General features: G+C 31.3%; 2 protein-coding genes across 2 annotated transcripts; one reads left to right on the top strand and one right to left on the bottom strand.

Moving 5' to 3' along the window:
• Positions 1–965: 965 nt before the first annotated feature.
• On the bottom strand, positions 966–11,506 carry LOC111921295 (protein FAR1-RELATED SEQUENCE 5-like). Its single transcript, XM_052769680.1, has 8 exons — positions 11,440–11,506; positions 4,621–4,655; positions 4,481–4,534; positions 3,979–4,081; positions 2,728–3,532; positions 2,357–2,615; positions 1,824–2,240; positions 966–1,466 (listed from the first exon to the last, which is right to left on the bottom strand). The coding sequence occupies exons 1-8, from the start codon at positions 11,504–11,506 to the stop codon at positions 966–968; spliced, it is 2,241 nt and encodes a 746-aa protein (XP_052625640.1).
• A 289-nt stretch (positions 11,507–11,795) lies between these two features.
• LOC128132747 (leucine-rich repeat extensin-like protein 3) lies at positions 11,796–12,308 on the top strand. Its single transcript, XM_052769681.1, has one exon. The coding sequence runs from the start codon at positions 11,796–11,798 to the stop codon at positions 12,306–12,308; it is 513 nt and encodes a 170-aa protein (XP_052625641.1).
• Positions 12,309–14,224: the final 1,916 nt, after the last annotated feature.

Genomic DNA, 14,224 nt, shown 5'->3' on the forward strand with positions numbered 1-14,224 from the left:
ATTCAAAGTGCGTACTGATCATGCATACAAGGCTATGCAAACAATTCAAAAAAGGTTAAAAGAATATTAATGATTGCTTGTGAAGATGAAAGAATGTTGAAGTGTGATGCTATAGAACAGTTTGTGTTGAAGATGAATGGATTTGAAGTACATGTAAGATGATTCTGCGAAACAAGTTTTAAATGGTTTTTTAAATATTGTTGAACATCGTTTTAATATTTTGTGAAATGCTTATGAACAACTTTTATTATCTTGTGTTGAATGATTATGTAATAGAAACAACTTCGCTTATTTCTGTCAGTTTTTTATATTTAAATATTTTCAAAGTTTATTTATGTTTATTCATAAATGAATACGAATATGATATCTTCATTTATGATTAAATTAAGAGTAATATGTCAGTATAACAAAGTTCATATATGAATATAACAAATGTCATATATGAATATAACTAACTTATTAGTAGAAACAAGTTTGCTTATTTATGTCATTTTTTTATATTCAAATATTTTCAAATTTTATTTTTCTTTATTCATAAATGAATACGAATATGATATATTCATTTATGAATAAGTTCAAAGTAATATGTTAGTATAACAAAGTTCAGATATTAACATAAAAAAGTTCATATATGAATATTACTTATTTATTAGTATAACAAATTTCACACATTTATATTCATTTATAAATAATTCACAATATCAATATAACTTATTTTATAGTAATTTAAAAAACAAATATCAACATATCAATTTACCATATTAATATAAATGTGTATTATTCATACATGAATATTATTGTTTATTGTTTTTATCTGCATATATTCATAAATGAATAAAAAAATCCCTAACTGTCTTTTGCTGATTTAGCAGCTCCAACTCTTTCTGGACAAGTATGTAAATTGTGTGGAACTCGCTTTCCACATCCTGAACACATTCTATGTTCTTTTTTAGAATTTTCATATGCTACTTCACCTGCACTTGGAATTCTTTTCTTGATTCCAGAACCTTTATTGCTTTGAACTTCAGGAACATGAATATTAATCTCTTCTGGATAGGAATAGTAACACCCAAAAGCTTGCATACGACTTCACCATCTGTCTTGCTTTTCAATCCAGGAGAAATATAACCACTCTCAAATTCCTTCAACAACATTTGTTGTTTCTCAGCAAACAAAGCCAATCTCTTTTTGTCATCTCTTACAATATCCAAACATGATTCAAAACTATAATATGAATCATTGACTAGCTTTACATTCTCACAATCACCTGAATCGGATTGAACAAAACTAAAACGATAACTTCTTGATATCACATCCTTTCTCCATCTCTTCAAAATGTACCTTTCAGGAATTTCTTTAACACCACATCTCATCATTATTGTAAAAGCATGTCTGCATAAAACACCCATACACTTAAAATGTTCACAACTGCAATTTATTTCTTTCTCTTCAGCTTTTATTTCAACCTGATATAAAAACAAAATTTACACATTTACATTCATATAAGAATACTCATATCAACACTCATATATATATATATATATATATATATATATATATATATATATATATATATATATATATATTCATATAATATTCATATATGAATATTATCATATTCATATATGAATATTATTACATTTTTCATAAAAAAACAAGTAAAATTATCTTAAATTCATTTTTAAAATCACTTTTATTGTTGTTGTGCTGCACAATGTAAACTTCCCAACCATCTTCAATACCAAAATATGAGTACGTACAGAAAAAAAACATGCTTTATATATTTCTTTTTGCACCTCAAAAAATAATGTACTTGTATAAACCTTTGATGCTTGCAGTTCTATTTCTCGAGGTGTTTGCATTTTATATGATGCTTTCTTTGAAGCCCTATCAAACGCTCGTTGAGTATTCCTTTGCTTTTGAATGACAGTGTCGTAATTCATCATGAAATTCAAAAGTAAGTTCCCACTTTCTGAATATGTATTAAAGAATGAATTCATACTCTCTGACCTCGATGTAGTCTTCATCAAACCACACATTGGAATATCACTAAAATATCCAGGTATCCATGAATCACGTATTGTAAACATGTCTTTAAACCATCTTGTGTCTTCAAGATTGAATTCCTTCACAAGCAAACCCCACTTCACCTCAAAAACATCAGGTTTCATATTAATGTCCCAAACAAGCTTCGAAAACCTTTTTCTAAAGTCTGTGTTTGTTAATAAATCATCTGATATCTGTATTAAAACAAAAATATTCATAAATGAATAAATAATAATAGGTAAAATAACAATCAATATTCATAAATGAATATACTAATAAGTAATATATTTGAAATATATTAAAATAATACATTTTTTTTCAACTTTTTCATTATATGCCACATACATAATCGGTGCTTTGAATTACGAAAAACATTCTCAACAGCTTGTTTTATTGCAGCATCTTGATCAGTTAAAACAAGTGTTGGTTCTTTCCCATGAGTTTTAAGAAATGCTTTAAGCAACCAAGAGTAAGACTCAATGCTCTCATTGCTTAGCAACCCAGATCCAACAGTAACCGATTTTTTATGATGGTCAATAGCAGTAAACGAAACAAAAACCATTCGATACCTAACACACAAAAAAAATGTTCATTAGAGTCAATTTTTGATGTATTAATAAGTGAATATAAAAATATTCATATATGAATAAGCTATAAACAAAAGTAGATAAAATAGCTTACTTGTTTGTTCGGAAAGTCGCATCAAACGAGATGACATCACCAAATTCAGCATAATATGCCTTCTCCATTTCATCAGCCCAAAACATACAGTCCAAAACATCATCTTGACAATTAAACTCAAATGAGTAATTTGGATAGTGAGCTCGACGATCATTCATTGTGTTTACTATCATTTGGGCATCTTTATAACCAATAACCCTGTTGATATCTCTTCTTAAATTTTTATAGTCAACTACTTTGGGATTTACAAACTCATACCCACCTCTCAGACTTGCCCTCAACTTATGAGCCATAGTTGGACCTATTTTTGATGTAGAAGAACGCACAATAAACTCTTTTTCTGAATATGACATTTGTCTCGCCTTTTTTAAATCGCTTCTCTTCTCAAGTGGATGGTTGTGAAGTTCATCAAACTGAAAAACTTTATAATCTGGAGTTCCATACACAGATTTAAATATAATCTTTGCTTGACAACCAATAGCTCTTGAATTTAAATTTCGTTTCCTCTTAACACCACTTGTACCTAATGTGTCACAAGATTTCTTTTTCTGTTTACCACCACGATTACATATAACATGTTTCTTCTTTATAATCTTGTTATCAAACCTTGACTGTGTGCTCAGTCTAACATCAAAACCACCAATTTCAACATACTCAGAATACATTTTGATAGCCAACTTTAATGATTTGAAGATTAAACCCTTAAAAGGAATAAGTTGAACATGTACATCTGGCTTATAGACATGTTCTCCAATTATATCATCAAAATATTGTGCATCATGTACTGAACTTGAAGATTCACCACCTAAAATAATAATGCATGAATAAAACAATAATATATATGAATACATAAAACTCATATAAATAAAACAAAAAACATTCATATATGAATAAAACATTCATATATGAATACATAAAATTATGAGGATTCAAAATATATAAAATAAAACATAACTTATTCATATATGAATAAAACGAAAAAAATAATAAATTCGAAATTACAATTAATACACGTTTATTCATATATGAATAAGACAACAATTTATTCATTTTAACATATTCATATGTAAATAAAACATAACTTATTCATATATGAATAAAACGAAAAAAAATAATAAATTCGAAATTACAATTATCACACGTTTATTCATATATGAACAAGACAACAATTTATTCATATTAACATATTCATATGTAAATAAATGATAATCAATAAAATCAAAAACAACAAAATAATTCAATAACTGATACCTTCAAAAAATGAGTTCTCAACATCTTCTTCTTCACTCTCAATCATAGAAGAATACAAATCACCATCAATAACACTAGAATTCGCCATAATACACCAAATGATCTATATAAATAAACAAAAACAATCTTAATATCGAATATATCTCACAAAAAAAGTCGTAAAGATGAAAACCTAGTTAATTTCGAATATATCTCACCTCAACGTACAAAATATCTGAAAGAAACTTAAATCATATATGATCATATGATGTAATTAAGCAATCTCTCTCAGTACAGAACGTAAAAACTACAACGATATAACTGATGAAATAAATATCTCAAACTACTTAACAAAAATCCGATGAAATAACTCCAATACATATTCGAAACTTGATAATCTTGATAATGAACTCCGATGAAACAACTCCAAAAGGAATATAATAAGCGTAATTCAAAATAAATTATAAAAAGCAATAATCTTGATAATGAACTCCGATCTATCCGATTCAAACGATATACATACCTGATCAAATCGGAAACTCAAAACGAAGTAGAAAACTGAAACACAGATGCGAAACTTCACGATTAATTGAATGAAAACGTATAATTGCTAACAAGTTATATAAATAACTCCGATCTATCTGATTCAAACGATATACATACCTGATCAAATCGGAAGCTGAAAAAGAAGTAGAAAACTGAAACACAGATGCAAAACTTCACGATTAATGGAATGAAAACGTATAATTGCTAACGAGTTATATAAAGAAAATAATCTTGATAATGAATTCCTCATATACGATTCAAACGATATAAAGATATCATCAAATTGGAACCTGATAACACGAACATGTAAGTTCTATGTAAAAAAGTTGCTAATTTACAAAGATACCCTTAATGAAAATGGACACGCGTATTTTTTTTTTAATTTGAACATGTTAGATAAATGATTGGCTGAGAATGATTCCCTCATTCTCAACCTTTTTTATTTTCTCAATTGAACCTACCTCTATATATATATACATACATACATATATATATATATATATATATATATATATATATATATATATATATATATATATGTTCAAATGTGGATTGACATCTATTTAGGCGGATATGTGGACAGTGTTATTCTATGAGAATGATAATATGAATATGTTCAATCTTACATACCTATTATCATTATCGCGCATTCTCACCAACTAAATTCTCTATAAGGTTATTATAGAATTTTTTTAATATTATTCTCATTCTATGAGAATATTGTTAGGATGTTTATTGAGTCGTATTCCGTAATTATAAAAATGAGGGAGAAAAGATGCGTGCGAACAAAATTGAATACGAATTAATGAGAATGCATGGAAATGTTAATAATTATGTGAAGTTGAACGTATTTACACTACTAAACAACTTATTCTTTTACTAATTCTCATAGAATAACATTGTCCACACATCCGCACAATAGTTGTCCATCCACATTATAATTTTTCCCTATATATATATATATATATATATATATATATATATATATATATATATATATATATATATATATATATATATATATATATATATATATATATATATATATATATATATATATATATATATATATAGGAATGAGTTCTATGAAAAACAAATAACTAGGACAACATCTACCGGAACCAATAATCAAATGACAGGTGTCCATTTCTTTTTCACAAGTAATGTATTGTGGAAGTGATGTGTTGTCATGTTTTCATTGGTTCAAATATGTGTGGCCCTAATTATTCATTTTCCATATAACTCTTCCCTATATATATTTATATATATATATATATATATATATATATATATATATATATATATATATATATATATATAGAGAGAGAGAGAGAGAGAGAGAGAAAAGTTCAAATGAGAACCACCGATTTGTCCACTGATTTATTAAAAGCCCCCACTTCATTCGGCCTGTGTCACCGCCGGCACCACTGCCACTAGGAAAATATCGCTGACGGTAGACCACAACTTTCAGATATGGTACTGCCGCTTTCAGATCTGGAACTGACGCCTTCAAATCTAGAACTACCGCCTTTAGATCTAGAACCACCACCTTCAGATCTGCAACCAACACTTCTAGATCTATGTCGACATCACTCTAATATGATCAGATATGTTGTTTTTTTTTCGCGATTTCTTCATATCTGAAAACGTCACCATCACCGTCGACGACATCTACACATCAACGGACGTTGCCATCGGTCGCATAACGTCCCCTAGATGTGGAACTACCACTAAAAATGACCTCATGAAGCTTTTTCAGCTTCAGATCTATCGTCGACCGCCGCACCATCTACTTTGTCGTCTCCTACCACTGGTTAACCACCACCATCAAATGTACAAGCTTCCATCGGTTCCAGATCTTCAATTTTCGCCTCAGATCTACGATATTTGTCTCTATATCTACGATTTTCTACTGTAGATCTATGAATTTATGGTGAGGATCCTCATTTCCCTTCAGATCTGTTTCGTGTCCACCTTCATCCAGACATGTGGTTTATGCTTCTTCAATTTTTTCTGGCAGCCGACTTCACCGGAGCAAATATGAAGCCAAAAAAGTGTTGTTGTGATCAGATCTAACAAGAAATGACAAAAAATCGCTTTCTCTGGTGACTAGTGGTTGTTCCATCGCCTTCTGATGTTTTTTTTGGTAAGATCTAGTTAATTTTTAATAAGATCTATCCTTCTACTATTGTCTTTGGTGGTTCTACCACCACATCAGATCTATTCCACCTTCATCGATTCCTTACCTTAGATCAACAAAAAATCATCAACAACCATTAGCTTTTTAGATCTGAAGTCAAAGACACTGATTTGTCAGATCTGGTTAGATCTGATCAAATCTGATGTGTTTGGTGCAATTTCAGGTATATATATGGTGTATACAAAGCATTTCATGTTGTCAACTGGTGGTTCTACAACCTTAGATCATCGAAAAAGTCACAAATTACCATCAACTTTTCAGATCTAAAGTCAAAGACGCACTAATTTCTCAGATCTGGTTAGATCTTATGTGTTTGGTGTCATTCAGGCATAGATCTAGTGTGTACAAAGCATCTCATGGCGACTAGCAGTGGTACCACCACTGAAGCATATCTATATCAGATCTGATTTGTATGATGCACAAAAGGTGTTTGATGAAAGTTTCAACAAAATTTGGTATTTTCTTAATTTGTGAATATTATGATTGAGAGTCCTAAATTTTGTTTATTAAACTGTGAATGAGGGTCAAAGAATACTCTATTAAATTGTGAATTTGTATGGTGCATTCTCTAAATGAGACTCATAAACTATTTTATTAAAATGTAAATAAAATTCTTGAAATGTAAGCTTTTAGCTGAGAATATTATTATGAATATATATATTTTTTGTACTAAACTGGGAATTTTTTATACTAAACTGTGATTTTTGTGTATTAAATGTGAATTTACTGTATTAAGCTAAGAATTGACTGTCTTAAGCTATGAATTTGCTATGAATTTTATGTTTGATCTGAAATATGAGATGAAAGAAGCAATATACATAAATCTAGTCTTCCCTAATTTTGAATAAAATACATAAAATTTGAACTATAAATATTATGTAAGATAAACTTTTAAAAAACACTAGCCTCCAAATATCAAGGTATAAATACAAGTTTTAAGTTAAAAATATGGCTGGGAATTTACAATTTTTGTGTATTAAATTGTGAATTTATTGTACTAAATGTGAATTAATTGTATTTAAGCTGCGAATTGACTGTATTGAGTTGTGAATTTATTATATTAATATATGAATTATTTTTTTTAATTTTTTTTTATGAATCTTATGTTTGCTTCTAAACAATGAGTTGAAATAAACATTATACACATATATGATTTTCTCTAATTTTTTAATAAAGTACATAATATTTAAATAGTAAATATTATGTAAATTAAACTTTGAAAAAAAAACATTAGCCTCAATATATGAATATATAAATATAAGTGTTTAGTTGAGAATATGGATGTGAATGAAAATTTTTTGTTTATTAAACTGTAAATTTATTGTATTAAGCTTTAAATTTTGTATATTAAACTGTGAGCTGACTATATTAAACTGTGAATTTACGATATTAAATTGTGAATTTTTTTATACATTTTGTGCTAAATATGAATTTTTTATTTATCAATGTTTGTATTAATTTTCTTGTGAATATATTTATTATTTGTGCTGTATAAATATGTAAGAATGTAATGGTTTTTATTGTTTTGCATTAAAATCAAAATGAGTGATTATGTAACACCCTGTTTGAGAGTACTCGGTTGGGTCTCGAGGACCAAAGGGTAAGGGTGATTAAGTCTTTTATGGGACTCGGGTTTTATCCGAAAGGTTTTAGACTTGGAGGTGTCGATGGGAGCGTAGGGCTTCCCGCCACCTTTCCGTGGATATAAAGTTCATCGAAAACGAACTTAAAATGAAGGAGTTATGACACTCTGAAGCTTTTGTCAATTCTAGCCCCTAATGGAAATTGGTGACAAGAAGATCACATGCATGCATGGTGGCTGGCGAGGGTACACCCAACGTACAAGGAGTACACCCAGCGTACGCTCAGAGTCTCTAAACCCTAATTTTAGGGTGTACCACTATATAAAGAATATGATACCCTCTAGGGTTAGCCTCCTTCTTACCCTTAGACAGTTTTTGTGAAACCCTAATCCTCTTTGAGTATTCTTGGAGCTTGGAAGGCTTTGTGAGAGCATTTTGGTGTTTTGGGTCCACTCTTCAAGGAAGCATAGGTCAAGGCAAGGTGTTGGTGCAAAAGAAAAGGTTTAGATATGGGATTGTTGCTTCACTACAAATCTTTTCAAGGTATAAAGTCATGAGCTTGATGATTAATCTCTTACATCTCTCTTTGTATGAGTTTATGGACTCTTTTGGTCCAAAGAGTGGACCTTTATGGTGAAATATCGTTTGTAAGCTTAGGGTTGCCACCTTCAGAGCTAAAAGGGTCCCATAAGCAGTAAAGTCTTCATCTTGAATGTCTCAATGGGTTCATGCATGAGATATAGCCCTTTTCATGGAAGTAGAACATCATTTTAGAGTTTGGGATTGTTTGGGCCATGTAAAGTCACCAAGTCAGTGACTTTATGGATTAAGACGTGGAAAAGGACCAGGATATGTGATTGTAGCTCCTGAAGTGAAGTATTAAGCACTTAATGAGAAATAGACTTAATAGGAGGTTTACGCTGAGCGTACGTGAAGGTACGCCCAACGTACGCACCACTCAGTCAGTATGCTTAGCATATGAGGATATACGCCCTACGTACTCTGTTAGTTAGGCCTTGTGTTTTTGGGCCATGGTTTGGGTCTTTGGGCCTTTGTAGGCCATCAGAAGTCAGATAATTTAGGCCAATAATATTTTTGGGCTTAACGTAAGGCACATTAGAGGGGTTGGGCCCAATTGAGCAAATTGGGCCATTAATGGGCCAATAGTGGGCTTGGAAAGCCTACCTAGTGTTGGGTTCTATTTTGAGATTTGGGGCCTTGTTGCTAATTGGGTATATTGATCAGTATTGATGGATTAGGAAGTGGGCGGGGCAGCAACTAAGGATTTCTTCAGGAAGCTTCTGCATTCGAGGTGAGTCTTCTCACTATACCAATGGGTCTATGGCACCAAGGCCGACCCATTTTACGATAGTTGGTATACTTATTGTGTAGAGATGTGTGGCTTTGTTATGCATTGATATGTGGTAGAGATAGCCTTCAGGGCTAATGGCACAGATAGCCTTCAGGGCTAGTGGTAGAGATAGCCTTTAGGGCTAAGGGTAGAGATAATCGTTATGGCTAAGGGTAGAGATAACCTTTGTGGCTGATGGACGAGATAACTTTGTAGCTAATTGATATGCATTAGGTGGTAGAGGTAGCTTTATAGCTAATGGTTATGTGTTATTTGGTAGAGGTAGCTTTCATAGCTAACATGTTATGTGGTTTGTGTGTGGGGTATGCTCTGGGGAACTCACTAAGGTTCGTGCTTATAGGTTTGTTTATGGTTTCAGGTACATCAAATTCAAAGGGCAAGGGCAAGGCGTGATGGCGCGGTGTGCACTCTCTCGCAGATACTTTATGGGACACTCTGATGTTTGGAATAAAAGTTGTATTGACTTATGTTTTGAAAACAATTATAACTGAATTTATTAATGTATGAGAATATGTTTGCTTATTCGAAAATGAAAATTTTACTTTGAAAATTGGGTCATTACAAAATATTAAACTATGAATATAGTATTAAACTTGTCAATGCATAATTGTATATGCAGATAAGATTTAGAAGCAATCATGGTTGCAACGATGGCATAAATGGTTGTTGGCGGCCTGTGGTAGTTGGTGATGGTGGTAAAGTTTGGGTTTGACTTTTCTGAATCTTTGAATTAGTGTAAAATGTATTGTATTAAGTTGTGAATTATGTTTATTAAACTACAATGGACTGTATTAAATTGTGTATTATCTACATATTTTGTGTTAAAATAGGAATGAAAATATTAGATTATAAAAATTATGATTTTGCCATTTCTCACCAAAAAAGACAAAATAAAATCAAGATTTTTACATATTTAATAAGTATTCACATGTTTAATAACTATGAACTTGGAGTTCCTAGGGTTCTTAATTTTTTTGGTTATCATTTGAATCACTCCCTATATATATATATATATATATATATATATATATATATATATATATATATATATATATATATATATATATATATATAGAGAGAGAGAGAGAGAGAGAGAGTTAGGTTCAAATGTTTTCACTATCTATTGTGTGCTTGTATGATTGATTCTGGACCAATCATTTTAGTTATTTTAAGAAGGTAATTCATGCTTATTAAATGTTGAAGATGTAATTAATACCTATTATATCTTCAACATGTAATATGCATTAATTACTTTCTTAAAATAACTAAAATGATTGGTCCAAAATCAGTCATACATGCACACAATAGATAGTGAAAACAAAATAACCAAACCCTATATATATATATATATATATATATATATATATATATATATATATATATATATATATATATATATATATATATATATATATATATATATAAGAGCGTTCAATCGAGAACATTTCTTATTGCGAAAACATTTGAGAACAAATTTGGACTACATAATTTTTTTAATTAAAACTATAAAATAATATTCATAAAAATCAATCAATTGTTACAAACAATTTAAAAACTCACTAACCAAACTACTCACCACCTAACAAACACCACCCATCACCACTACCTACGACCCACCACCACCTACACCAGCACCCGCCACCACCACTAACCACCACACCCATCACCACTACCTATGACCCACCACCACCTCCACCAGCACCAGCACCCGCCACCACCACCCACCACCACTACCCACCACTCATCACTACCGACCACCACCAATCATTACCACCACCCACCTCCACCACCACCTGCTACCACCACCCTCACCCAATACCCACCAAAACCACCACCCGCCACAACCATCACTACCTATCTCCACCACCCATCACCACCACCCTCCACCACCACCACCACCTATCACCAACCACTAAAACCACCACCTGGCACGACTAGCACCCTCCACCACCATCACCACCCACCACTATCACCACCCCCACCCATCAACCACCAAAACCATCACTCGCCACCATCATCACCACCTACCTCCACCACCCATCACCACCACCCCCACCCACCTCAATCACCCATCACCACCACCCACCAACAACCACAACCACCACCACCTATCACCACCCACCTACTACCCACCATTATGACCACCACCTGCCATACCACCAACCATTACCCTCTACCTTTCACCACCACCCGCCTTCACCACTCATCACCACTACTCACCTCCACCGCCTCCCACCACCACCACCCACCATTTCTACCAACCACCACTTACCACCCATCACCACAACCCACCTCCACCACCCCCCACAAACACCAACCATCACCACCGACCACCACCACCCGTCACCTTCACCTCCACCTCCACCTACCACCCACCAAAACCACCGACCACCGACAACCACCCATCACTAGAACCCACCTTCACCACCCATCACAACCACCCGCCACCACCACCCTACCAAAACCACCATACACCTTCATCGCCGTCACCACCAACCGCCACCCACCTACCCACCACCACCACCTATCACCTTCACTCATCTCCACTACCTATCACCACCACTCACCACCGCCACCTGCCACCTACTATAATCACCACCATACATCTCACCCCCACTATGCTTCACCACTACCACCACCTAACACCTAACACCACTAAACATCACTACACATCACCACCACCTGTGATTATATGTATATAATCACATGTTATTATTTGTATTTAATCACATATGATTTATAAGGACAATATTCTTTTTTTCATGTAAATCATGTGATTAGATACATATAATCACATGTGATTAGATATATTTAATCACATATGTCATTATTGGGTTCTCGATTTAATAAGTATTTTTTGTCAACTTTAATCATATGTGATTAGATACGTATAATCACATGTGATTCTATGTATCCAATCACATGTGATTATATGTATCCAGTCACATATGATTTACATGAACAATATTCATTTTTTATTTTTCATTTCAATAATTTTTCTCATATATTTAATCACATGTGATTATAAGTATTTAATCACTTATGATTAATGAGGACTTAAATTTTTTGAATGTTCTCGATTCAATAGTTGTTCTCGTGTATATAATTACATGTGATTATTTATATTTCATCACATATGATTTATTGAATCAAGAACGTGAAAACAAAGCTTTTTCACATAAATCGTATGTGATTAAATACACGAGACCAACTATTGAATTAAAAATGCAAAAATTAATATTGTCCATGAAAATCAAATGCGATTAAATACATATAATCACATGTGATTATATGTATCTAATTACATATGATTTATGTGGACAAGATTCATTATTTATTTCTCAATTCAATAGTTATACTCATGTACTTAATCACATGTTATTATATGTATCAAATCACATATGATTTATATTGATAATATTCGTTTTCACATTTTTGATTCAATATTTTTTCTTATGTATTTAATCGTATGTATTTAAACACATATTATTAATGTGGAAAAAGAAAAACTATTGAATCAAAAACACGAAAATGCATCTTGTGTACAGAAATCATATGTGACTAATTGTACAAGAACAACTATGGAACGAGAATGCAAAAATGAATATTGTCCATATAAATCATATCTGATTAGATACATATAATCTCATGTAATTAAATACTTAAGATCAACAAACGAATCGAGAACGCGAAAACGAATATTTTCCACACAAATTCTATGTGATTAGATATATATATATATATATATATATATATATATATATGTATATATATATATATATATATATATATATATATATATATATATATATATAATCACATGTGATATATGCATTTAATCACATATGATAATTATGGACAATATTTATCTTTATGTTCTCGATTCAATAGTTGTTATCGTGTATATAATCATATAAGATTATATGTATCTAATCACATATGCTATGTATAGGCATCATTATATGTTGTCCATATAAATCATATGTGATTAGATACATATAATTACATGTGATTATATGTAATTAATCACATATGATTTTAGTTGATAAAGAACAATTACTGAATCGAGAATGTGACAATGAATCGTATCCACATAAATCATATATGATTGGATACATATAATCACATGTGATTATATGTATTTAATCAGATATGATTTATGTAGACAATATTTATTTTTGCGGTTTTGATGAATAATTGGTTTTGTGTATTTGATCAAATGTGATTATATGTATATATTCACATACGATTTGAGGTGGACAAGATTCATTTTTGCCTTCTCCATTCAATAGTTGTGCTCATGTACTTAATCATATACGATTATACATATAATCACATGCGATAAAATACATGAAAAAACCTATTGAATCGACAAAGCGAAAATGAATTGTGTCCACATAAATCATATGTGATTAGATTCATATAATCACATGTGATTAGATGTATTTAATCACATATGATTAATTTGGAAAAAGATTTGTTTTCATGTTCTTGGTTCAATATTTGTTATTGTGTATATAATCACATGTTATTGTATGTATCTAATCACATATGATTTATATTGAC

Source organism: Lactuca sativa, chromosome 3, assembly GCF_002870075.4.
Source record: "Lactuca sativa cultivar Salinas chromosome 3, Lsat_Salinas_v11, whole genome shotgun sequence".
Taxonomy (NCBI): Eukaryota; Viridiplantae; Streptophyta; class Magnoliopsida; order Asterales; family Asteraceae; genus Lactuca; species Lactuca sativa.

Excerpts from the sequence above, each read along its gene's own strand:
- LOC111921295 (XM_052769680.1), bottom strand. The coding sequence starts at position 11,506 with ATGGTTGTGGCGGGTGGTGGTTTTGGTGGGTATTGGGTGAGGGTGGTG. Across the intron at positions 4,082-4,480 it reads TGAGTTTCCGATTTGATCAG|ATCATTTGGTGTATTATGGC; the intron begins GTATGTATATCG and ends TTATTTATATAG. Across the intron at positions 2,616-2,727 it reads GCGACTTTCCGAACAAACAA|GTATCGAATGGTTTTTGTTT; the intron begins GTAAGCTATTTT and ends TTTGTGTGTTAG.
- LOC128132747 (XM_052769681.1), top strand. The coding sequence starts at position 11,796 with ATGACCACCACCTGCCATACCACCAACCATTACCCTCTACCTTTCACC.